Source organism: Pituophis catenifer, unplaced genomic scaffold (genome assembly GCF_029215685.1).
Source record: "Pituophis catenifer annectens isolate HBS135680 unplaced genomic scaffold, rPitCat1.0.hap2 SCAF_11, whole genome shotgun sequence".
Classification (NCBI taxonomy): Eukaryota; Metazoa; Chordata; class Lepidosauria; order Squamata; family Colubridae; genus Pituophis; species Pituophis catenifer.
In genome coordinates, this window is record NW_027256891.1 from 19,880,139 (window position 1) to 19,907,899 (window position 27,761).

General features: G+C 39.5%; 1 protein-coding gene and 1 long non-coding RNA gene across 7 annotated transcripts in view; one reads left to right on the forward strand and one right to left on the reverse strand.

Annotated features, from left to right (window-relative positions):
* The window catches only part of DIAPH2 (diaphanous related formin 2), a 352,831-nt gene that overhangs the window by 219,834 nt on the left and 105,236 nt on the right, over nucleotides 1-27,761 (reverse strand). For all 5 annotated transcript variants that reach the window (XM_070952070.1, XM_070952072.1, XM_070952071.1 and 2 more), the window contains one exon: nucleotides 27,306-27,420. In XM_070952070.1, coding sequence (XP_070808171.1) covers nucleotides 27,306-27,420 — 115 coding nt within the window. The remainder of the gene's footprint in view (nucleotides 1-27,305; nucleotides 27,421-27,761) is intronic.
* Nucleotides 17,087-26,682, forward strand: LOC139322822 (uncharacterized). 2 transcript variants are annotated; one of them, XR_011600877.1, is made up of 4 exons: nucleotides 17,087-17,397; nucleotides 22,193-22,313; nucleotides 22,668-22,739; nucleotides 26,616-26,682. It is a non-coding gene; the product is annotated as an uncharacterized lncRNA (long non-coding RNA). The 2 variants fall into 2 exon arrangements; XR_011600878.1 differs by lacking the exon at nucleotides 26,616-26,682 and adding an exon at nucleotides 24,114-24,304.

Sequence of the window (27,761 nt, forward strand, 5' to 3'; positions counted from 1 at the left end):
GGAGCACGACTCACTTAAGAACCTCTGAGCCTAACAACAGAAATTCGGGTCCCAAATGTGATTGTAATTTGAGGACTATTTGTAAACAGTACAGGCTACCATCAGAGGTAGAATCCGAGTTATTAATACAGAGGGGCCTCTGCTCTCATCAACTTTTGTAAAATTATGATGAGTGTTCTGACTCAAATAAGACAAACCCTCTGAAGTTAACTCAAAGTTTCCTTTATTAGGAATGCCAGCAGGCCTGGCAAAAAGTTTCTCTCGCAGGCTAACAAGTCTGGCGAAAGATGAATAGTTGTCTGCCACATCTATTCATCTCCGCCCCCTGCCTTTTATCCCCAGAGTTAGGGTGGGGCCTCGCTAGCAGCGGTGGCTCTTCCTTCCCAAGGATCGGCCCACGGATTTCCACTGCTCTCCTCTCCTCTGCCTTCTGCGCAACTGCTTGTCAGGCATGGACCCAGCTGTTCCTCCTCTTCCTCATCAGCAACCTCCAGACCTGGGGACTGTTGAGTCTCCACCTGAGGGCTGACAGATGGCCCAGGCTCTGCCTCTGTCTCTCTCTGCCAGCTCCATTCCCTCTTCCCCCTCGGAGCTCCCAGGTTGCCCTGACTCCCACACCTCCTCTTCCTCCTCTGATTCGGCTGCTGGAGGAGCCGGCGGCCGACAGGCCACTACAATGGGGTATGCAAGACCACAGAAGAACAATTCTCTTGGCACTGTCCAACTATTTGCAACGGCTGAGATCATTGTTCAGCTCCTGCTTTACCACGGTCAGATAATTCACGGCATCTCAGTTGCTTGAAGAACTTTCAGACGAAGTTCAATATCTCAAAACTTTTCCGTGTCGTCTGCACACGCCAAGGGATGCTAAAGGGAACAGTCAACTTAGGGTACTATGGTGGCAACCATCCTCAGCAGAGAACCTGTGGCCACGTCAGCTCATGCGGCAACGCAGAGCTCTATCTATGGGTACTGCATGATGAAATCTCCGTGCAACTGAAGTACCAAGAGTGTAATAATCCAGGGTCAGTTCTGCGCTGCTTTAAGTTTCCTCAAGGTGATTGTCAGCTCTAAATTTTGTTTTTATGAAGTTATAAAACACCGTATTGAACAAATGAGCAAGGTACATCTCAATCATGATATTTACCCACGCTTAATTAAAGACAGGAAAACAAGCAAGCATTTGCAACCAGTTGCACTTTGCAGAGGAAATGAACAGAAAACATAAGTGTTCTTCAGCTTTTATTTCTCTAGTTATTCTTGGGGGGGGGGGGAAAGGAGGGAAAAGGAATTTCTTTACTATTAGCCTTTTAACATTATTCAATACCACATTTAAGCAGCTGTCTCCTTCCCCATTAGGTTGCCTGGATACAAATTCATTCATTTCCTTCAACAATTAAATTTATCTTCAGGATGACACGTAAAGAAATTGAACGGTATTATCTTTTTATAAAGCACTTAATACTTCCAGCGATGATGATTTTTCTCCGAATTCTAAGCGTGTAGGTACGTGAGCAGGTGAGATGTGTGTGAAAAATGCAACACGGACCTCAACTGACCTCTTGTTTATTCGTTGAAGTGTTTTGTTTGTCAGGCTGGCCAAAATGTTCAAGAGGAAGATGCTAAATTAATGTTTTTTGAACTCCGCAACTTTGAGATGCGTGGACCTCAACTCCCAGAATTCCCAAGTTGTGACCATAAGACGTTGTAAACACAATGTTGCTTGGTTGCCGAGCAACCAAAATGTAGTCACATGACCATGGGGGGGGGGCAACGACTGTTGGATCTTTGAAACCAAGTCATAAGTGCCTTTTGAGGGAGATGGTCTGTTGTAAGTCGAAGACTACAACCATAAGCCTCCATCATGGTCGCATGTCAAGGACTACCTATAGTGATACTGGAAGCCACTGTTAACAAAACCGAGTTTATAAACCTGTTTTTACTAAAATCCAATTGGGTTCCATTCGTAGAACCCAAAAATCAGACCCCTGGAGGTTCCTTTTTTCACTAATAACTCTTTTACAATTGCTAACAAGCATATATAAATTTATAAAAATCATCTAAAATTTGTCGGTAGGTAAAGCCATTGTTTCCGCTCAAGTTTCAGTAAATGACTCCCTAAAAATCTTTTGAGCAAATCAATTACCTTTTGCTACCTTTTAGAAGTTGTTTCTTGAAAAGGAAAATTATAAACATTTTGAACATAACTTCCTGTGCAAAGAATTCAGTGGTTTAAAAACTATAATATTTTTTTTTTTAAATGTATATGAGAAAGTTGTTTTAGCTTTAATTTTAAATTAAGTTGGTTGTAGCTGGTCTTATTTCTTTTAGTAAAATATGCACAGGCTACCTGGGATAAATATGAAAAAGGGGAGATGAGATTAAGAATTAAAAAGTTCAACTATTTATCTGAAAGTACAAAGTACTTTACTTTTGCCATAATTATTTCAGAAGCTTCATCTTATTTTTGTACAAAGGGGGTGTATGTGGAATAGGAAATTATTCATCAGCTATTTATCCAGATAAGGAAACAAAAGCGGCATGATCATTTGATGTTAAAGCTGTTTTTGGCCTGCACAAAATCAGAAAATCTATACTGCTTGGGCATAAGTCTAATAAAAATTGTTAATTCCTTACTTCTGCATAAAAACTTTGATTTAACTTGCTATCAGATTTGCATTAAGTCATCATAATACGGCATCTGTTGGAAAAGATCTCCATTTTATGGGTGCAATGCGTTACTTAGATCTTTGCTGTTAAAAACTGCCTCCAACTTTTGAGTATTTTCTCCCTTTGAATATAAAACCCATACGCAATTACAAAAACAAAGACAGAGGAACAGAACAGCAAATATAACTTAAGATGCTATAGAATCCTTCATTACCTCTGAACTAATGATTAATAATTATACAATCCTCAATTTTCAGCCATTCGTTTAGTGACCATTCGAAGTTACAATCATCATTGTCTTTTAATGACCCCATAATTCCTTGCGGGGTGGAGCCTGGGCAACCGAACGGAGCTGAGTGTTTCCTGGCCGGATGCCTTTCCTGTCACCAATGCAGAGTTATATTCAGCAGATATAATCTCAACCTGCCCAGGGAGAGAAATATCTGCCTCTACCTAGGATCGAACTCACAGCCTCCTGAACCATTCGAAGTTACAATGGTCCTGAAAAAAAAATGACTTGCAACCGGGGTCACAGTCACATGATCAAAATTTGGGCACTTGGCAACTGGCATGTATTTATGGCGGTTGCACTGTCCCGAAGTTATGTGATTGCTATCTGCACTCTTCCTACTATAGTTGACTTCTGTCAAACTAAGTCAATGGGGGAAAGCCAAATTTGCTTAAATACTGCAGTGATTCGCTCAACAACCATACCCTAAAACCAGGTGCAACTCATTTAAAAACACCTTGCTTGGCAACAACGAATTCACAAAGTCCTCAGTCATAACCTGAGGACTACCTGTACTTTTTTAGATACGTACAGTACCGTTCCTGTCATCTGACCACAGAACCAAAGCAATTTGCTTAAGATACCTATTGCCTTTAAAAGTTCCAAAGGCATAAATTCTGTTTGTCCTCACAGTGAGATTACTTAGAAAGAGATGTCTACTTTCCACACAACAGACAATTTATGGGCAAAAAAACATGATTATCCCTCCTTCAGAGGTTTTAAAAGCAGATTGAATAGTCATGAATGGAGAATCAACAATCAACAATTTATGAATACAATTCAACTGGCTCAAACAACACCATATATCAAAACCTCAATAAAGCAGATTGACACAGTAACACAGATGTGGGGAGGAAAAAAAAAAAAGAAAAAGGAAAGGAAAAATAGGAAAACAAAAAGGGAAAAAAATCAAATTCCTTTCCAACTTGACAGATTGCTGTGAATGATCCTAGTGACAGGCTCTAATAAAGTATTAATATCCCTTGATTGCTGGTAAATCCCACTCCCCTTCTTTGCAAAGACATGACCTTCAGCTAAATCTTGTGAGGAGAAAAAAAAGCATCATGGAGGATGAAGCGAGAAAGCTGGCGTGGGCCGTTAAGGAAGCCTAGAAAGATTTATGCTGTATTTCTGGGGGAAAAAATACTTTGCAAAATCAGCTGCTTTGTTGCGTGGTATAGAAAATCATTTATTTTCATTTGGGTCTGCTGATATAGTATTAATTGTAGGATATGACCCAGGCTGAGACTGAGGGCAGAGTCAAACACATCATTATAGAGCCGAGGTGGCGCAGTGGTTAGAGTGCAGTACTGCAGCTACTTCAGCTGACTGCTAGTTCAGCAGATCAGCGGATCAAATCTCACCGGCTCAAGGTTGACTCAGCCTTCCATCCTTCCGAGGCAGGTAAAATGAGGATCCAGATTGTTGGGGGCAATATGCTATTTAGTATACTGTCTTTGGTGTAAGCCGCCCAGAGTCCTCGGAGAGTGGGCGGCATAGAAATATGACTAATAAAATAAATAAATAAAATAAATTAGTTTGGAATCTTTACACCCATATAAGAGATCTAAGTCCAGCCCCCTTTGAAGTCTGTTGACATTTATTTAATGCCAATTTGCCTTGATAGTAGGTGGTTCTTATTTACACCCTTATAAATAGGTATCATGAGGTAAACTCATAGTGCTTTTGAACTTTATCCTTGCTCCTGATTTAACAGTTATCAAATTTGACAGGTTGTATTTGTACTGATTAGATAGGTTTGTTGTTATAGAAATGGCTAGTTTATACTAGTATGGTGTTGGTGAACCTTTTCAGCAACGAGTGCCACGCGCATGAGGGGAAGTGACATAAACCAGAAGAGGGCTTCCCCGGCGGGCATGGCGTGCTGGGAAGCTCAGCTTTTGGTTTCCGGCATGCGCATGTGCGCCGGTCACCTGGTCTTCTGATTTCTGGCATGCATACACACACGAAGATCAGCAGCCAGAGCGCATGTGCACACTGGAAACCAGAAGCTCAGCTTCCCGGTGTGAACATGCACGCCAGGGAGCTGCTCTTCCGGTTTCTGGCGCTCCCACGCATGCAAAGACCAGCTGGCCAGTGAACATGTGAACCCAGAAGAGCAACGGGCGATGGCTGGCATGCCTGGAGAGATGGCTCTGTGTGCCACTTCCAGCATGCATGCCATAGGTTCACCATCACTGTACTTGTATGTCAAAGTAAAAAGCTGAGGGTTTGATGCTGTTATCTTATTCTATTACACCAAAGGGAGTCGGAAGTCAGTGCCTTTTCTTTCTTACACTTTTCCCTCTCCTATCTTTCCTACTACTTTCTTTTGCATTTGCATTATAGATACAAATATACAGCGGTTCGAATCCCAAGTGCCGCATAACGGAGTGAGCTTCCGTTACTTGTCCCAACTTCTGCCAACCTAGCAGTTTGAAAGCATGTAAAAAATGCAAGTAGAAAAATAGGGACCCCCTTTGGTGGGAAGGTAACAGCATTCACTCTGTGCGTCTTTGACATTTAGTCATGCCAGCCACATGACCACGGAGACATCTTCGGACAGCGCTGGCTCTTCAGCTTTGAAACAGAGATAAGCACCGCCCCCTAGAGTCGGGAACGACTAGTATATACGTGCAAGGGGAACCTTTACCTTTTTATAGTATTAATAAATAAATCCCTTTTTAAAAAAAATTAACAGGTTGCATTTGAACCCATTGTTAGATCCTAGGATATTTAGCAATTCTTCGAAAACTAGTTTCTTCTAGATCTGATCTCCACTTGACCGACAGTCACAATTTTGTGATGGACCTACATACAGACAGCACTTGGCCCCTCTCTTCCATCTATTCCGTGGTCACGCCTGTATCTTTCGTTGATAATCACAATGGGATAGTTACCCACTCGCCCACTCCGGGTAATTTCCAGCTTTTCCATCTTACAAAAATGAGCGGGCTGACAATGGCCCCAAATTTTACATCTCAAAAGCACCACAAATTGATGCCCCTTTGAACCCACTTCCTTTATGAGACAAGAGGAAGAAAATGCCAGAGGTTTGCAGCAATATTGTGACTGTTGAACCCAATACAGAATTCAAAGCGGGAGAGTTTCTACACCGCATATATTAAGAAGCATGACGATCCATATATTCCTAGATGATTCATCAAGCTCTCATTCTTTACTAATGCCGTTCAAAATCAGTTTGGCTTTAAGGACGGAAAAATAAACTGACAACGGCTCACAAAACATGTGTACAGTTGCGACGCATGGTTGATACGCCAGCTTCTCTAGATGTTTTCATCATTGACTGCACTGTCTGAAGGTCTTTTTATAGGAAACAAATGGTTTTGTATTATCTCAAATGGTCTAATCAACACACTTTTCGCTCCGTGCCAGCTTCTTTCTATCAGCTTTGCGGATAGTTTTGGCCAGTGATTTCAAAATTAGACTTCCAAAAGAAACTCTTTTCTCTCTTAATAGGCAGGTATAATGCAGAGACAAAGCTGTGCTGATGAGGAACATTAAGCATTTCCAGAAGTTTTTATTAATGCTCAACAGCAAGGCATGAAACTGCGAGAAAAGACCATCATACAAGTTTAAAAATATATGCAGGCAATTATATATAATTATGTATGTATGTATGTATGTATGTATGTATGTATGTATAATATTTGTTGATAAAGAAATAAAGGGAGGCTAGTATAGACTAGTATATAGTCAGCTAGCCATACCCTTACTTGGATTTGAACTTGGGAAAATCTAAGTAAGGGTATGGCTAGGTGATGAGAGCTAAATAGCTTGAAATAGATCTATACTAGTCTCCCTTTATTTCTTTATCAGCGAAATATAAATTTGGTATAAAATGGTGAATTTTTATCAGCTTTTTGCAGAATTTTCAATATTATAAATGCATCCGAGTCCTATATTTTATTTCATTGCCCTGCTTAGAATCTAAACGATCTTAAGCCTCATACTAACAGAATGCAGTTAAAATAGATTAATATTTAGCAATGCGCTTGAAGAAAATCAACCCATTGCATTACCTTTGCAAATGCTGGTTATCTTTGAAATAGTTCTCCCAGATTCACTAAGAATAGATCTTAATACCCAGGTTTGCAGGACATAATAAAACACATTAATCACAGCTTAATCCACCACGGTGGCCATTTGCAGCTAGCTGATGGACTCTGTAGCCTTCCCTGCTACCCTCCTGCCTAGTACAGCTTCCTAATTAAATAATAATAATAATAAAAAAAAACAATCCAAGATCTGAAGCCAATTTTATATTAAGCTTCAAAGATAGCTTGTAAAGCCTGGCTTATGTTCGGAAGTAATTAACCATGCTCCTCAGTTTGGATGTAATGAAAGTTTCACTTAATTGTACTTTCTGTTTCCCTTTACCACTTGAACAAAGACAGAGACGTAGCACAGATGTTCAAGCAGCCTGCGCTAGCATACTTCAAGGATAACATGGTTTATTAAACTTTTAGAGACTGGGTGCACGTAGCAAAATCTAAGTGTTTTTTTCCTGCTCCTTTTATGACCGATGGTGAGTTTCTCTTGATATTCACTACATTAATTCATATCTTATATGCCACGCTATCTCTGCCCAACAATAAATTTTGAAGCAAATCACATTAGGATAGAGAATAGCTGTTTCTGCCTCTCTTACAAATTTTGACATTTTTCCCCCTTCCTAATTTATGCATTATCCAATTAAATGTTCCTTGCTAATCACTTGCCTTTCCTAGGTCTGAAAATCAAGCAGCAGCATTCTGTAATTTAAAAAAAGGCCTACATCCTATTGACATAATCTTTATCGTAATTAGCTCAAAAAAATAAAACTTAGTCTTTTTCTTTTTTAAAAAAAGATATATTTTATTTGAGTCTAGTAAAAAAAAACCTACCCCATCCTAGTTATTTGACTTATAGGTAAAGGTAAAGGTTCCCTTCGCACATATGTGCTAGTCGTTCCCAACTCTAGGGGGCGGTGCTCATCTCCGTTTCAAAGCCGAAGAGCCAGCGCTGTCCGAAGACGTCTCCGTGGTCATGTGGCCGGCATGACTCAACACCAAAGGCGCACGGAACGCTGTTACCTTCCCACCAAAGGTGGTGCCTATTTTTCTACTTGCATTTTTTTACGTGCTTTTCAACTGCTAGATTGGCAGAAGCTTGGACAAATAACAGGAGCTCACCCCGTTACACGGCACTAGGGATTTGAACGCTGAACTGCCGACCTTTCAATCGACAAGCTCAGCATCTGAGCCACTGAGCCACCGTGTCCCCTTATTTGACTTATACTAACTTTCAAGATGAAAGAACAGAGAAAAAGTAAATAAATTTATGACCTAGTCATACTACATTTTCTAAAATAATGATGTGTTGTGGACATTAGAATCAGATTTGTATCCCTGTTGACATGTGCTCTGCAACACACAATTATCCTTAAAGGAGAATATTTGTAGCTCAGGGTTGAAATGAAGGGTCCTTGGTGCTCTCTGAGCTTGGTTGTTTTCTTGCCGATGTTTCAATTACCCCAACTAGGTAACCCTATGATGTTACCTAGTTGGGGTAATGAAATGTCTGAAAGAAAAGAACCAAGCTCAGAGGGCACCCAAGGACTCCTTATTTCAACCCTGAGCTACAAATATTCTCCTTTATGGATAATTATGTGTTACAGAGCACATGTCAACAGGGATACAAATCTGATTCTATTGTCCATTAGTTGAAATGACTCAAATATGTACAAATAGACTGCAATGTAAAAATAATACTTCAGGTTCGATCTTTGATGCGGAGCATCCCTAACGTAGCTTGGCCCACAACTTTCTATAGTATGAAACAGAGGTGGCATTCAGCCGGTTCACACCGGTTTGGGCGAACCGCTTGTGGCGACCTGCAGGTGGGCCTGCCCCTGCCCCCCCTCTCGCCGCGGCGCTATGCTGTCCTATTTAGGCACATATTGAAACCACGCGCATGCGTGCAAGCCACACACATGAACAAAGCACATGTGTGGAACACCACACGCATGCACGCATGCTCACACATTTGCGAACCAGTAGGAAAAGTAAGTGAATACCACCTCTGGTATGAAAGTTGGAATACATATCTAAAACGTTCAAAACGGTCTAATTTCTGAATTCCTTTTCATTCAGCTCATGCAAAAATCATAGCCCATAATATAGATGGCCCATAGATCAAGACTACTTATACCAAACGTATTCATATTTCATGCTAATTAGTCCCTGTACACATAATCTCTCTCTCCCTGGAGTGCCCATCACACTACATGTGTCTCTGTCCTCAAGACTGCTCATTAAATTTGCCACAGTTCATTTGAGCACTGTATCATTTTGAATGAATTAGACATTTTAGAAATCCACAGCCTCTTTTATTTTTCCTTCTTTCCTTCCTCCGGTGCATTCCTTACAAAATCTTCATGGGGCAGAGCTCGGATTCCGCAGCCGAAATCCTGCCTGCGATCGTCAATATGTTCTCTCAAGGTATAAACAAGGTTATCGCAAAGGTAGACCAGTGTCCTTAATGCCTCAATTGTGCATTCAGGTTATATGCCCTGCAATCTGACAACTTCTGAGAAGCGGCAATCCTTATTCTGTTTAATGGAGACCTTGGAGACCAAGCAAGGTTGAGAAAACTGCAGGGCTTATTGTTAGACCGAGGCATCTCTTCAATAATTGTAAATCCCCAAATCGCTCGTCTCACCCGCCGCCACCCCCACACCCCCGCTTTCCCTCCACATCTCTGTCACTATTTAATTTTAGACACGGAGCATATTAAACAGAGAAGGTAGCAAAGATCATATTCTCACCCGGTCTGGATCCTACCCAAATTAATTCTCCACAAATATCAGGAGGTGTCTTCAAATGGAGTAACCTACAGTAGGAAGATCTCAAGTGCATTGAATGCAATTTATTTATTTGTTGTGTTGCTGGGGATTTTTCCCCCCTTTTTTTTTTTTCTTTGCCCTCTCTCGTGAGTTAGAGAAAGCCAGTTCCTGAAGGGGCAGCTTTTCTATCATAAGACAGTAGCATTCTCAAGATAAGGTACTCTAACCCCTCAAGAACAACAGCAGTGGTGAGTCATGCTGACAATTTTCAGGGCACGGTGGATCTCTATGCAGAAAAACTCTTTGCTTTTTATACGGAGAGAGAAAGTCTCTGCTCCTTGCATGTCCTTATTTCTTATCTTGCTAATTGGATAGCCTGGGCCTCCACGGTTGTCCATCCAAGTCTGGGAAAGTAGAGATAATGACACCATTGCAGACACTGCCAGTAGCAACTCCTGTAATGGTGTGCGGTAAACACACTATTTGGACTGGGAAGCTGGATCCTTCGGTATAGAAATAAATGTAAAGCCTGGGGGCCTTGAGGGGGCCTGGCACCGTTAGAGGTGGCTGATGGGGTGGAGCACACCCTACCTCATCTCCGGATGCACTTTGCTCCCTCCTGCTTCGTTTTATTTTAATCGGGACTTTTTAAAACGTAAAATCTTTATTGTTCCTTTGTTTTATAACTGCATGTAACTCAATATGTATAAACTGCCTTGAGTCTCCTTTAGCGAGATGGGCAGCATACAAATTAGAGGGGGGGAGTGAGAGGGAGAGAGGGAGGGAGGGGGAGAGAGTGAGAGGGAGAGAGGGAGGGAGGGAGGGGGAGAGAGTGAGAGGGAGGGAGGGAGGGGGAGAGAGTGAGAGGGAGAGAGGGAGGGAGGGAGGGGGAGAGAGGGAGGGAGGGGGAGAGAGTGGGAGGGAGAGAGGGAGGGAAGGAGGGAGAGGGAGGAAGGAAGAGAGAGAAAGAGAGAGAAATATATTCCTCAACATTTTTTTTAAAAAATTTGATTTATATACCGCCCTTCTCCGGAGACTCAGGGCGGCTTACAATGCGTTAAGCAATAGCCTTCATACTTTTGTATATTTAATAAAAGTCAGCTTATTGCCCCCACAAACTGGGTCCTCGTTCATTTAATGACCATTTGAAGTTACAACGGCACTGAAAAAATGTGCGATGACTTCTTTTTTCCCACTTATGACTGTTGCAACTTCCCCATGGTCACATGATCAAAAATTTGGACGCTGGGCAACTGGTATGTTACCGGTATTTATGATGATTGCATTGTCCCCCGGTCATGTGATTCCTTTCTGTGACCTTCTGACAAGTGAAGTCCATGGGGAAACCAGATTCCCTTAACAACCCGTGTGACTAACTTCACCCCTTCAGTGATTCACTTAACAACCGTGGTAAGGAAGGGGGGGGGCAAAATGGGGCAAAACTCACTTAACAACTGTCTTACTTAGCAATTTGGGGCTCAGTTGTGGCTGTAAGTCAATGATGACCTGTAAAATAAAAACAGGGAGTGACACTCATAATAGTAAGGCAGCCTATTTAGCAGAGGGCACAACTTTTTAGATTTTGTGATAAAATAGGACACACACACAAACACACACAAGTACTTATTTGGACTACAGCGAAAACTGACTTTCTTTTCATTTCATTACTATTTAACTTAACTAAACATCAACTAAACATCAACCTCATCTCCGGATGCACTTTGCTCCCTCCTGCTTCGTTTTATTTTAATCGGGACTTTTTAAAACGTAAAATCTTTATTGTTCCTATGTTTTATAACTGCATGTAACTCAATATGTATAAGCTGCCTTGAGTCTCCTTTAGCGAGATGGGCAGCATACAAATTAGAGGGAGGGAGGGAGAGGGAGAGAGGGAGGGAGAGAGGGAGGGAAGGAGGGAGAGGGAGGAAGGGAGGGAGGAAGAGAGAGAAAGAGAGAGAAATATATTCCTCAACATTTTTTTTTTTTAAATTTGATTTATATGCCGCCCTTCTCCGGAGACTCAGGGCGGCTTACAATGCGTTAAGCAATAGCCTTCATCCTTTTGTATATTTATACAAAGTCAGCTTATTGCCCCCACAAACTGGGTCCTCGTTCATTTAATGACCATTTGAAGTTACAACGGCACTGAAAAAATGTGCGATGACTTCTTTTTTCCCACTTATGACTGTTGCAACTTCCCCATGGTCACATGATCAAACATTTGGACGCTGGGCAACTGGTATGTACCGGTATTTATGATGATTGCATTGTCCCCCGGTCATGTGATTCCTTTCTGTGACCTTCTGACAAGTGAAGTCCATGGGGAAACCAGATTCCCTTAACAACCCGTGTGACTAACTTCACCCCTTCAGTGATTCACTTAACAACCGTGGCAAGAAAGGTTGCAAAATGGGGCAAAACTCACTTAACAACTGTCTTACTTAGCAATTTGGGGCTCAGTTGTGGCTGTAAGTCAATGATGACCTGTAAAATAAAAACAGGGAGTGACACTCATAATAGTAAGGCAGCCTATTTAGCAGAGGGCACAACTTTTTAGATTTTGTGATAAAATAGGACACACACACACAAACACACACAAGTACTTATTTGGACTACAGCAAAAACTGACTTTCTTTTCATTTCATTACTATTTAACTTAACTAAACATCAACTAAACATCAACTAAAAGTTAGTTGATGCTATAACTCTCTAGTGATAGCGAACCTTTTCGACACCGAGGGCCCAAACCGGAACGCACGTGAATGTGCGCACGCCAGACACCGGAAACCCGGAAACCAGCTGGCTGGCACGCACATGCCTGTTTTTTTGGCTGGTTTCCAGGCTGGTTTTGGTCCGAAAAACAGCCAAAAAATAAGCATGCGCGCGCCAGCCAGCTGGTTTTCAGGTTTCCGGTGTTCCGGCGTGTGGAAAGACCAGCTTTTTTTCCAGGCTGTTTTCAAGCCATTTTCCGGCACTTGAAGATATGCATGCCGGAAACCAGAAAAGCAGCTGATGACGGTGCACGTGCCCACAGAGAGGGCTCTCCGTGTCATCTCTGGCATGCATGCCATAGGTTCGCCATCACGGCTCTAAATCATATCTAATCATTTAACTTCTGTTACATTCACTATGGATATTTGGGGATCCATTTTGAAGGTCTGGAAGGAAGGCAAACACAAGGTTTTCATGACAACGTATGGCCCCTGGAATTCAGTTTAGGCATCTCTGGTTTTTTATTTTATTTTATTTTATTTTATTTTATTTTATTTTATTTTATTTTATTTTATTTTATTATTTTATTTTATTTTATTTTATTTTATTTTATTATTTTATTTTATTTTATTTTTTTTTATTATTATTTTTTTTTATTTTATTTTAGTTATTTTATTTTATTATTTTATTTTATTTTATTATTTATTTTATTTTATTTTATTTTAATTAATTAATTTATTTATTTATCAATCATATTTCTATGCCGCCCACTCTCCGAGGACTCTGGGCGGCTTACAACAATCGACAGTATACTAAATAGCATATTGCCCCCAACAATCTGGGTCCTCATTTTACCCACCTCGGAAGGATGGAAGGCTGAGTCAACCTTGAGCCGGTGAGATTTGATCTGCTGATCTGCTGAAGTAGCTGCAGTACAGCACTCTAACCACTGCGCCACCTCAGCTCATTTTATGAGAAGAAAAGCAATACGTCATGTGCTAAAATGTAAAGCCAACCATTGCTTAACAAGCAGGATATTCTGAAGCTGAAACTGGTTCTGCTGATTTTTTAGATCTCAAAGTATTTAAAAAAAAAAAAAAATTTCCTGGAAAGACTTAATGAATGCGTAACCTATTTTGTGATGATGTAGAGACAGAGGGGAAAACTTCTCCGGTGGCTGTTTTCCAACTGCCTGTTGGAACAAAAGAGGAATTCGGTGTTTACAAGCGTCACTATGGCTGCAAGCATGGGTTTGTGGTTGGGCGTCAGTAGAATGTTCCTCCTTATGGACTTCTTTTGTGTGAGGTTGAATGAAATGGCAACTGATGCGCTCTCTGTCCAAATAGACTCACATCCCCCTACAACAGAAGCAGGTGCGATCAAGCTAGTTGTGTTTGCCCACCAGCTTTTCAAACAAAAACTTCGCACAAAAGAGACAACATTCAAGCAATTCCTGGGAGGCCCACACAGCAAACCCCTTCCACAATAGCCCAGCTGCAGTAAAAAAAAAACAAAAAACCCACATCTATCATTCTTAAGATCAATTTGCAATCCATACCCTTCTAATGGGGGGGGTACACGTGAGCAGCTCAGCGAGAATAGCTTTCGACGTCTAGAGATCGGTTCTGTTATATAGCCATTTCTTAACACATCTTAGAGATTTAAATCTTAAATAAAATAAGGGTAATAAAAGTTGGAGGGAAGTGGACAAAGAGACGATCAAATCTTTTGCACTCCTTTGCAAAAGTTTCTTGGCAGCAAGAAAAACTGAAAATCGGTGGGCCTTGCTTCCAATTAAGCACCCACCCGATAGGGCTGAAAGAACAAAGAGTTACAGAGGTATTATTTGAATTTTGAACTTTACAAAATGGGTAAGATTGATCTATAGAAAACAGAAATGATTTTTTAACAGATACCTAACAACAAACAAAGTTCTATGCGATATGAAAAGGAAGAAGGTGGAGATATCCACTGTACCCAATCTGATTTATTTTGCTTCTTCAAATATTGATTAGAGATATAAGACAGGATGAGAAGATTGGGGCATTAAAGATTTTTAAAAGAAGCTTACAAGTTAAGGACTTTTGCAGATGGCTTGGGTGCTGGTTTTGGAAGATCCCACTAAAGGGAACTGAAATATTTTGTTAATTTTTTTTTTTATTTATTTATTTGTCAAGCATGTATAAGATAAAAGTATAAACATGATTATGAATACAGGAAATGGATACGAATAAATGGGGGACAGCAGGACAGGGTCGGTAGGCACGCTGGTGTGCTTATGCATACCCCTTACAGACCTCTTAGGAATGGGGTGATGTCAACAGTATACAGTCTAAGGTTAAAGTTAAAGTTATGGGGGTTTGGGGATGAAACCACAGAGTCAGGTAGGGCATTCGAGGCATTGACCACTCTGTTGCTGAAGTCGTATTTTCTGCAATCAAGTTTGGAGCAGTTTGCCTTACGTTTGTATCTATTGTGTGCTCATGTATTATTATGGTTGAAACTGAAGTAGGATATTGTAGCAGATAATTTTGTGTACTACGCTTAAATCAGACCAAAGGAGGTGTAGTTCTAAATTGTCTAAGCCCAAAATGTCAAACCTGGTGGCATATTAATGGGCAAATTAAAGGAATTTAGTGCACTGGCAGGTCAGATGACTAATAAATAGAAGATGAAGAAGTTAACACAAAAATATGCAGATGGAAAATCAAACAATGGATGAGTAAAGCAGGTCTTAAGACTGAGAAGAAAATAGAATATCTGGGTATTCCTATGATAAATATGAACTTGATGCTATTTCAAAGTAACTATATTAAGACACGGAATAAAGTTAAAAAAGATAAGTTAAGATGGGATAAACTACAACTGTCATTGCCGGGCAGAATGTCTGTGATAAAAATGATGTTTTGCCTAGATAGAACAATGTTTTTGACAACTGATGCAGCATTTAAACAGCGGCACAAGGAGACACCTAAATTTGTGCGGCTGGGAAAAAGGACACGAGTTAAATGTAAGATGTTACAAGATGCAAAGGATTGAATTTCATCTGACTTGAAATTGTATTTTGCAGCTTGCAGTTTGGTTTGGTAGAAAGAGTGAGTGTTATTGAGAAATAGAAGGTTTTTGGAGTTAGAAGGACATGACCCGTGATTTGGGTGGCATGGATATTTGTAGCATGATAAAATCAAGACAAAAATGTGGATTTTAAAAATCCATATGTTAGATAGAATAGACACAAACCCAGGCTGTCAAGAAGTTATCTATGTAATTCTAAGCGCAAGAAGCATTTTATAGATGAGGAATAATATGTAAACCCAAATGGCTCACTTATTGTTAAATAATAAGAATTTTACCAAGGGGAATATAAAATAAAATCGGGAGAAGAACCCATGGCACAGCAACTTGTTGAAATTGCTAAATTAACTTGGTTAGAGAAGAGACAATGCCTATATTTACTGGTGACTGGAAACCTGAAGCAGGGGAAAAAATGATTTGAAGTTTTGATGATTAGACAGAATAGACCGCAGAAAGAAGATAGCTATGTTGTAAGACGTAATTTTATAATTGTATTTATAACTGCTGTAAAAAGATTGAAAACTACTACTTCATATTTTTTTCTTCATTTTTTTTTCTTGCACTTTTAGCTTTTTTTTCCTTTTCTTTCTCTCACTTTATATTAGTTATATTAGTAACTAATTAGTAACTTATATTAGTTCATTTTTTATCTTTTTTTAAAAAAATATCATTAATAAAATTACATTTGTAAAAAGAATACAGAGACATTATTAGAAAGGTGTAAATCAGCATGGAGCACATAGAATTCCAGCCAATTTCAGAGGTTCCCCGCGGAGTGCAAATAAATATACTTAAAGTATATTTAGGGGCTACGTAAGACTTTTACAATAACCACACAAATAAACAAAATGTAAATGTTTAGACATTCTCAACTGGAATTAATAGCAGATTTATTTATAAAACTTAACAAGAAAAAGGTTATTCTACGTATATTTTGAGACAAAGTCTAAAGTCCAGTTTAAAAATTGTGTGACCTCTATCCCCCATTTTCGTGATCTGTTACCAAAAAGTTTTAACACAAAGGCAGAAACCAGCACTGTATCTCTAATGTACCAACAATGTATTAAAGTCACAAACACTTGGTCATCATTCTCATTTCACATGGGCAACCCAGATCCTCATCTAGTTAACATTTTCGCTCTTGGGAACTCATAGCTGGCGTTTGCTTCAAACTCTATTCCCCAGACGTAAATTAACTTCCCACTTAGCCATTCTCACCTGCCTGCCATTCACAGGCATCAAGGAAGAACGGAAAGGAAAATTCAAGTTGGAGATACCAAGCATGACCTATGAGAAGACCAAGAGAGCCATCTGCAGTTTGAAATCCAGATGACTCTGATGCTTATTTATCCTTCCTCTTCCCATCAATCACCTTTAGAGACTTCAAATTCCCAAGTCAGTGACAGCATCACAGCAAGCGTATCGCCCTTGTGATTAACATCCATTTGCAACTTCAGAGCCAGCCTTGTTCACATCTATGCCCTCTTGTGGCTGTCATGTAAATCAAAGAGCACTTCTATCCGTGCAAGGAAGAGGGATGTTTTCTTTGCTCTTTATGGGGTGAAGAAGATCCTTGCATTAACTCCAGAACTTTTCCTCTCTCTCTCTTTCTCTCTCTCTCTGTCACTCTCTCGCATTTTGAAGACAAACTGTGCAACTTTCATCCATAAGATATTTGGAATCGAAAAGCTGTGGTGTCCAAATTCCTGGATCCTAATCTATTTCATCATCTTGAAACCGGACAGACAGACATGAACATTATTTTGAAAGGTGTCCAACGTTTCAAAAGCCAGATACCAAACAGGTAAACTAAAAGAGATTTATTGTTGTAGAAATAGGCAAAACCAAAAATACTGCAATTTATGTTTGTTTATTTTAAAACTCACAAGTCCTAAGTGTGAATACTCTTCCACTTTCTGGCAGAGTAAGTGAAGAGGAGAAAGTGGCAGCAAGTAATGTATATATATATAAAAAAAGGCAATAATATTGTTCTATAATTTATGTCGAGTAAATTGTACATCAATTAGTAACTTTTATTCATCCCTAAAACAAACATTTCTTTGGAATGCCACTATTATCGTTCACTTAGCAAGGTGAGACAGAATTAACGTAAACCTTTAAAATCTTTTTCAATAAAATTTGATATTTGGATTACAATGTAAAAAGTTGGAAATGGTGCTAAAGAAGAACTATTTTGGATCATATTGTTGACACAAACCAAGGGAATAACAGGCAAACTGGTCACTTTAATTTAATGCTAGCAGTTTCTGATTTTCCTGTTCTAATAAAACTACATAAAGAACTACAGTTGGTCCTGTCAGGAAAACAGCATCGATCATTCTATGTAATTCACCAGGAATTACGCTTCTCAAATGTAACTTTAGCTTATTTTATATATTTAACGTGCAAGAAACAGATTAAATGATATTAACTTTAATTATTTTATTTTTAAGTAAAATTATGGGTAGGTCTAATCAACTATCAAAAAATCAACCTCCATAAATGAATTAGTTATATCCTGGTCATTTGTGCCAAACAATTGAGAAGATATTTATTATTTATCTATTAATCAAATTTATGTATCTCATTCATACATACACACACACACATATGTACCAAATTTATATTTTGCTAATAAAGAATTTGATATAAAATGGTTTGTCGTGAATGCGACTGCCTGAGGGCTCCTGGATTGGAGCTGAAAGGCGACTCTACCTGTTATACTTCTTTTATCAAACTTCTCATATCATTTTCATTGATGTTCAATGATACCAGCTTAAGGCATACTTTCCATTAAGAATATATTCTTTTCCATTTATGGACCAGCTTGGTAATTAATATTACGCGCCATGATTCAACATGATATATGAAACAGAGGCATGTTATCCAAGATATTCGAGAAATTGATTTTCAGTAGAATAACAATTGTTCATTGCCTTATGTGCATAAAATACCTTGATCAATGAGAACAAACAGAATATAATAATCAATGCAAAAAATGATTAGTACTCTTAACCATTTATAACTGACAGCCTCCTGCAAAAACAACCTAACTGCTGAACAACTTCTTAAAAAAAAACATAAAACAGTGGAAAACCAAAACTGTAGCAACATAGTTAATTTCTGTCAACATCCACCTTGCAAAAGTAACCTTAAAGAAGAGTTTACATTTATCCGATATTCTTTCAATGCAATGCAATAACAAACAGACAGTGTGACATTTTACAAGTCATTGCTGAAAAGGTTAAATAGTATTGTGGTATGTAAGGTCATAATGTAACTTTTATTAACTACTACCCAATTAATATCAATAAGGCCAAATATAATTCAGTTCCCAGCACCTTCTTACAAATCCCACCTATAGTTCTTTGGTTCCCAAACTCTGTCTATTTACCAGAGTGAAGTCTATTTTATCTGGAAGTTTTCCCAAAAATATCAACCACACAAGACAAGGTTTAAAACACACACTGCCTTGTAATTATTTACTTATTAATGGATAGACACGTTTTTGCAGGCAGAATTAGAACCAATGGAAGAGAAATATCTGCTTGATAACATTCAACAAAATATACTGGAGAAGTTTGACAAATTATAGCTCTCAATTATATGCAAACAATATGTTTTTGAGCACAAATTTCCTCCACAGTACGTTAAAAAAAAAAAAAAGCAAACTAAAATATACACTACATTTCACCTGTTTTTGTTTTTACAGGAAACTACAAATGTGTTTAACACAACCACATCTTACTGACAAAAATCAATCTATTTTGTAAGTAAATTATACGCTAAAACAGACTTTTCCACAATTTGTCCAAACCCAGTTATTAAGAATTGTTTTGTCAGACAACCATTATGAGGAAAATGATAGAAACGCCCTCAGTCAACTATGCTGCTTCTATTACAAATAACATTTTTAGCATTTTAAATTAATTATTATGTTTCAGTGAATCTTTACCCGATCTACCCAAAATTATTTTAGACAGCGAATTAAGAGGTGGTTGAACATTTTAGAGGAAGCTAATCCATCTATTTCCAACGGAAAACAGTGCAAACTGTCAGGAATTGCCTTAACATTCAAACAACTCTAGAATTAAGCATGTATCTATTTACAATATTTGTATTCCTACTTTAAAAAAACATGACAAACACTACAACAACAGGCTCAATTACTTTGCGTTCAATACACAGCAATGTCTGGCGATATCAAAATGACAGGAGCCAATATTCATTGTAGAGGTTCTCCAAATGAATTACTACATTCAGAATTTGTACTGAAATATTTTAATATAATATAATATAATAACAGAGTTGGAAGGGACCTTGGAGGTCTTCTAGTCCAGCCCCCTGCTTAGGCAGGAAACCCTACACCAGTTCAGACAAATGGTTATCCAACATCTTCTTAAAAACTTCCAGTGTTGGAGCATTCACAACTTCTGCAGGCAAGTTGTTCCACTGATTAATAGTTCTCACTGTCAGGAAATTTCTCCTTAGTTCTAGATTGCTTCTCTCCTTGATTAGCTTCCACCCATTGCTTCTTGTTTCTGCCCTCAGGTGCTTTGGAGAATAGCTTGACTCCCTCTTCTTTGTGACAGCCCCTGAGATATTGGAAGACTGCTATCATGTCTCCACTGCACTCTTTTTAGAGTCTCAACATCTTTTTTACATCGTGGCGACCAAAACTGGATGCATTATTCCAAGTGTGGCCTTACTAAACCATTATAAAGTGGTATTAACACTTCACGTGATTTTGATTCTATCCCTCTGTTTATGCAGCCTAGAACTGTGTTGGCTTTTTTGGCAGCTGCTGCAACACTGCTGGCTCATATTTAAATATGGGTCTTATGGATGGGGGAGTTTTAATGAACAGCCAATCATATTCACACATTCCAAACAGAAGATGAAGAGTTTTCAAAACAGTTCTGCAATATGACTTAGTTCAGGGGTGTCAAACTCAATTTCATTGAGGGCCACATCAGGGTTGTGTTTGACCTCAAGGGGCCGGGGTGGGAGTGGCCAGCTCGACATCACTCGTGTTGTCGTAGTTCGGAGAACTGGTAAATACCACCTCTGATTGGCCCCGCCCCCATCTATTCTCTGCCTCTCAAGTCCCAGCTGATCGGGAGGAAATGGGGATTTTGCAGTAACCTTCCTCTGGATTGGGGAGGGAATGGAGATTTTACAGTATCCTTCCCCTGCCCCGTCCACCAAGCCATGCCCACCAAGCCATGCCACGCCCACCAAGCCACGCCCACAGAACCAGTATTAAAAAAAATTTGAAACCCACCATTGGTTACATTCTATTTCAGTAGCTGTATATAAAAGGTTTAAATATTTCCATTATTTGTGAAACTAGGTATTATAAAGGCAGCCTTCAAAAATAAAGAACCCGAATCTTCTCATTTGAACCTACATGCAGATTTTCTAAAGAGGTGGTGGATTCTTCTTTTCTGGAAGCATTTAAAACAGCAAATAGCTGTTTATTGTGAAAATGGATTCTTGTACTGGGCAAAAGTTTGGACTGGATGACCTCCAAATTCCCTTCCAGACCTTACTCTATTTTGTCAGCAATGCAACCGTAGATTGCCATTGTGCCACGAGACAGAGATTAGCACTGTTCTCCAAGTGTATTTGGAAATTTGTCAGTAGCTCAGGAGAAGGCTAAGAATAAATTACCACCTCATTTTTCCCCCTCCACTTTGACAGCACAAGAAAAACAGTCAAAGGATTTGCCAGTTTTCCACTAGATTAAAGAAGTCTAAACAGGAATGCCGCAATGAGCATTTTCAAGGCATGTAACAGACAACAAAACTCCAACACAATTAAAACCAAAAAATAAAAATAAAAAATGAAGAGCATTCAAGTCAGGGGTGAAATGCTCCCGGTTCGGACAGGATTGTCCGATCTGGTAGCAATGGCGGCAGATGATTCGGAGAACCGGTAGCAAAAATTCCTATGCCCCCACATGCCCAGATGAGTCGCGCAATCATCAGAGCCTTTTTTTTTTTACTTTTAAAAGCATTTTTTCTACAACCTCTTCGGCTGAAAAAATGCTTTTAATTTTTTTTTAAAAAAAGCCTCTGATGATCGTGCGGCTCAGCTGGGATCGTCAGAGGCTTTTAAAAGCATTTTTTCTTCAACCGAAGAGGTTGTAGAAAAAAAATGCTTTTAAAAGCCTCTGACTATCCCAGCTGAGTTGCCTGATCGTCAGAGGCTTTTAAAAGCATTTTTTTCTGCAACCTTTTCGGCCGAAGAGGTTGTAGAAAAAATGCTTTTAAAAATAAATAAATAAATAAAAAGTTGGCCACGCCCACCCAGTCACATTACCCCCCCCCATCAAGCCACGCCCATAGAACCGGTAGTAACAAATTTTACATTTCACCACTGATTCAAGTGAACCCTACAAATCATGTTAAGCATATAACACTGTTACACAAAAAAGGCAGTGACTTTGGGAGATAATTTTTTTAAAAAAAAAAAAAAACCCACATGTTTTTGGACTTCCCACACTTTTCCCAGATTTCAATTTAAGACAGTTTCAGGCCATTAAAAACATGTTTAGCGCATTTGCATAATCAAGATTCTCTTTGATCATCCATCAGTGTTTGGACTCCTGAAGATTTCAGCCTCTGCGTGAGATGATAAATCTATCACAGTAGGCATTGATGGACTGCCTTTACAATTGTGAAGATGATGGATTGAAAGGATACTTTGGAAGAGCAGGTAACTCCATCCTCCCGTCACTCATAAAATCAATGGGAGCTATCAACTTATTCGGGGGGGTTTGTATGAATTTTGGATGAATCACTGCAAAGTGCTTTCACATAGCAAACAACATAAAATAGATTCCATTTCATTCTCCATTTATAACTAACCGCCGAGGTCCAGAGAGGTTTCAAATGGCCACGTTTACAACTCGTGATGCTTAGCTATCATCTTCACATAGCTCAATTCTTTACTTTGACACACGTGGAATGGTGATTATGATTACCATGCGCTGATAATTGAATCTTTTTGTAAAACGAGACAAATAATGTCAAGATATCTAAATAATGTCCTTTTATATCATATGAACAGGAACAAAGAGGGGAAGAAATAAAATGGATTGGATGTTCGTGCAAAGCTGCAAGTGGAATTGGGTAGAAGGAGGTATGAGACAGAGGAAATAAGGCTGGGGTGAACTGCGAGGGGAAATGTGAAGGTATTTGGCTTTATCGATGCTACAGTAGTGGCCAAAATTGTGGAAACCTTTTGGGAAAAGTGTATTTTCTAAAACTAATAACATCACTTTTTTTTGGGGGGGGGGAGTAGTATCCTAAAATTATATATCAATGGAAAGATAATTTAATCAAGAATGCAATAACTTTTATGAAGGATTTGCTATTAAAATAGCAGTTACAGTATAAAGAAGAAAAGTGAAACACGTAAATGAGATATACAAAAATGATCACCATAGAAAAAATGAGATATATCATGTCAGTTAATACTTAGTTGGGTAACCTTTAGCATGAATTATGGCCTTACAACGGCTTCCCGTGGAGTGAACCAAGTCTTTTAGTTCTGCAGCTGTTATAATGTGAAACCAAGATTGAATGATGGTTTCTATTAACTGGGTTTTATTGATGGGTCGCTTCTGATTAACAAGTTTCTTTAGTGGGCTCCATAGATTTTCAATTGGGGGAAGGTCTGGGCTATTCCAAGGCCATTCCAGCAGTGGAATAGGATTATCTTGAAACTCCCCCCCAAAAAGTGGTGTTATTAGCCATCAAACCTCAAAAAGACACTTTTCCCAAAAGGTTTCTACAATTTTGGCCACTACTGTATGTCTGGTGGGAATCTGGGAGTGGACCACACTTGGGGAATTGAAAATACCAGAAACTGTCCCAACTGTCTTGCTCTCAGTATTTATTTTTGGGTCCAAAATTCAGCAATGCAAGCATATAATAGCCATATGTAATCCCTCCTCCATGAGCTGCAGTCGTTGCCATTGGCTTCTAGGTGCAATTCAAGGCGCTGGCTGTCACCCCTAAAGCCCTTCAACAGATGTCTGTTTCTCATGGCTTGTACCCATCTGGCACCTTCAGGCCGAGTGGGGGCTCCAAGTCCCCTCCATTGAACCTTGTCTGGGATGGAGGGGACATGCCTGCTCTATCCTCTGGAACAGCATTCTCCCCAGAGAAGATGCCCAATTTCTTAGGGTTCCAAAATGTTCTTGAGATGTTGTTGTTGCTGTTATTAATTGCGAAGTCATGTCCAACCCATCGCGACCCCATGGACTGCATTCCTCCAGGCCTTCCTGTTCTCTACCATCCCCGGGAGTCCATTTAAACTCACACCGACTGTTTCAGTGACTCCATCCAGCCACCTCGTTTTCTGCCATCCCCTTCTTCTTTTGCCCTCAATCGTTCCCAGCATTAGGCTCTTCTCCAGGGAGTCCTTCCTTCTCATTAGGTGGACAAAGTATTTGAGTTTCATCTTCAGGATCTGGCCTTCTAAAGAGACGTCACGGTTGATCTCCTTTAGGACTGACCAGTTGGATCGCCTTGCAGTCCGAGGGACTCGCAGGAGTCTTCTCCAGCACCATAATAATTCAAAGGCCTCAATTCTTTGGCGCTCAGCCTTCCTTATGGCCCAACTTTCACAGCATTGCTGTGCATTGCATTGCAGCTGGGAAAACCATAGCCTTGACTATACGTCTTGAGATGTCGCTGTGATCTAAAACATGGACTTATTTGCCTGTTGTGTGAGTAGTTTTTCTTTGCTTTATGGTTACAGTTGCTTGTGGTTTTTTTATCTAGGCCGTTAGTTTGAGTGGTAATGTTGTTGTTTTTTTAATCTTAAATTTGATACTGGATATTGTAAGTCTCTCAGAGTCTTTTTGGGCTGGGACAGCTATAACAAATCATCACCATCTACCAAACAAATAGCTCAGCCTAAAGCAGTTCCATATACTACTTTCCAGACAAGAGTTTTTAACTGAACTTGCTTGGAAAAATCACACCGCAACAAACCTAATAGCAACATCCAGTATTTTGCTTTAGGGCAAGAAAGAAAATTCAAGGCTCTTTATGCTGTGCTATTTACACACACACACAAATGTGTCTTGTTTCTAAAAGCTAGAATAAGTGTACCGTATTTTTCGGAGTATAAGACGCAGCTTAGTTTTTGGGGAGGAAAATCTGCCTACCAGGTATTCATCTGGCTAGAGTCCTTAGTCTGGTCAGCTTCAGCACATTAGTTTGTTGGTTTTTTTATCCCCTGCTTGGGGATAAAAAACAGCTTCCAAGGCACAGCAGAGAGGAAGCAGCAATGAGAAAAGCAGGCAAAGCACGGGGAGATCGCTTTACTTGGCTAGCGCCTAGTTAGGGCTGAAAAAGAGCTTCTAAAGAACAGCTGAGAGTCTGAGCAAAGCATGGAGATCGCTTCACTCGCTAGCGCCTCGTTAAAGCGCAGCGGAGAGTCGAGGGAGCAGGCAAAGCTGGGAAGATCGCTCACTAGCACCTCGTTAGCACCTTGTATGGGCTGAAAAAAAGAGCTTCAAAAAAGCAACATTCGGAGTATAAGACACACCCAAATTTTCAGCCTTTTTAAAGGGAGGGAAAAGGTGTATCTTATACTCTGAAAAATACGGTATGTACTTCATATTTTAGGCTACTCGGTAAGGTTTTAAAGTCTGTATCTTCTATATCTTTACATCGAGAAAACATAGACTGAGTTAACAAAGGAAAAACTTAATGTTTTCCATTCAAGAGTGGGGAAATAACAGCTTCATTCCATTAGCTACTATAAAACTGTTTAGTGTTTCATCCTGGTCTGGAAGAATGTAATATGTCCTTCATTGTTTATGTCTTAGGAAGAAACCTTTCTACACCATGGCCTCCCTCAGTTTAAATCAGGGTGGATTTGATTTAAATCAACTCGATTTAAATCATGATGTCAGCGTCTCACCGCTGACATAGAAAGGAAGATAAGCCCTGGACTTTTGCCTGCTAAATCCCTTTGAAGCTCGGTCTCTGTGGAAATGAAGGGGGGGGGACATTCCTGTGAAATGACGAGACAAGAAGTCAGGAGAATGACTTGGAAGATAGCCAATGAGAAGCAGAGAATTGGGGATCGGAAAGGGAGGGATTGGGGGGCAAAAGGTCAGTCTTGTCCGCACAAGTCATGATCCAGTTGCTGTACTCGAATAAAGAGAAGATTTCCTTAAAGATTGGCAGTTTGGAAATTCATTTATTTTGAGATAGCATCGAAGTCTGACACATAACTTTTAAAGAGCAACTGTCATCTCTGTCACACAGCGGCTCCTCTTCTGACCCGCTGCTGACTCACCAACAATCCCATTCACTTTAATGGGAAGGCTGATGATGCAGCAGTGACACAACAAGGTGAGGGACGTGGCGAGCAGCAGGTGAGTGGATGCCCGCTAACAGGCACTGCCATGATGGATCTGAAATGACAGGTGCTCTTTAATATTATATTTATAAGCTGCTCAGAAGGTTTCACTTTCATTTTTACTGCTTGCCCTTCCTCCTCACACTTAGAGCCTGGTGGTATAGATGCATTTCTCTTCAAACAATCATACAGTTTGTGGTGTACGTAGATTTGCAAAACAATGGGAAAATTTTTGTTTTATGATCTACCTCTTGGTTACTGTGAAATTGTGTGAATGCATCAATGCAGTGCGTGTTATCTCAGTTTGCAGAGCTTGGATTCATTGAATGAGTTTACAAAAAAGGTAAATATTGCAGCATATATATCCAATCTCATGCTACATAACTAAGCTCCATTTCATGCTGAATAAATTAAACTATTAATGTAACTTAAACAGAACACTACCTTCAGATAGATTTTTACTCCAAAAGCATTTTATTAAAATAAATTTGATAAGAATAAAAAAAAATCTGATTTAAATTTTTAAAAATCCGATTTAAATAAAAAAAAACTGTATTTTTTTTTAAAATCATTGATTTTTATCCACCCTGGTTTAAATCACTCTGATTCCATTTTGTTTTTGTTTTTTTATAGGCCTATGATACCAAAACCATCAAAATGATTCCAGTTTTCTCTTTTATTTCAATTGCTTCCTTCCCAGCTCATAAACAGTATGTATTTTTTAATGTCATCTTCCTTTTTGTCTCCTGTGTTATCTCCTACATCTAAAATGTAGATTACATGGGCGTCTTCAGGGGTGAAATCCAGCAGGTTCTGACAGGTTCTGGAGAACCGATAGTGGAAATTTTGAGTAGTTCAGAGAACCAGCAAATACCACCTCTGGCTGGCCCCAGAGTGGGGTGGGAATGCAGATTTTGCAATATCCTTCCCACAGGAGTGGGGAGAGAACGGAGTTTTTTCAGTATCCTTCCCCTGGAGTGGGGAGGGAATGGGGATTTTGCAGTATCCTTCCCCTGGAGTGGGAAGAGAATGGGGATTTTGCAGTATCCTTCCCCTGGAGTGGGGAGGGAATGGGGATTTTGCAGTATCCTTCCCCTGGAGTAGGGTGGGAATGGAGATTTTGCAGTATCCTTCCCCTTCCACACCCACCAAGCCACGCCTACCAAGCCATGCCCACAGAACTGGTAGTAAAAAAATTTGGATTTCACCACTGGTCATATTAGTATATGTTTTTGCACCGATCTCTACGGCATCACTAATAAAAATATTAGTTATCAATCCACATGTCCATTATGGCCATTCAAGAAAAAGAGAAATAATTACCCTTCATCTGTGTGGCAAAAGTGAGCGCCAGTTTGGCAAACAGATCTGGATTTTCAAATTTTTCATCCTTAGCTTTCACCCAAAAACAGTGCTCTTGTATCTCGTGCGGTTCAACCTGCAATGAAAATGAACCTAATTACAGACTATCAATTTAAATCACTTAACCCTCCACAAATCATGACAGTGGCAGATTATTACATCTGCACATCCTGCAATCAAAGCAAAATTATTCAGAGACTGGAGTTTTCAATCTTCTCCATCAAATGAGAAACGAGACTTTTTTAAAAAAAAAGGAACAAAAACATGCATTTTCTCAAAAAATGATAGTAAAAATTTCTTCAGAAAGACTAAGATACCATCTTATGTTGTACCTAAATGATATCTATGGAGATTCTCAATCATCCAGGTCATAGTTGTCCCACAGACGCTTTTTCCAAAAGGTGTTTTTTTTTTCTT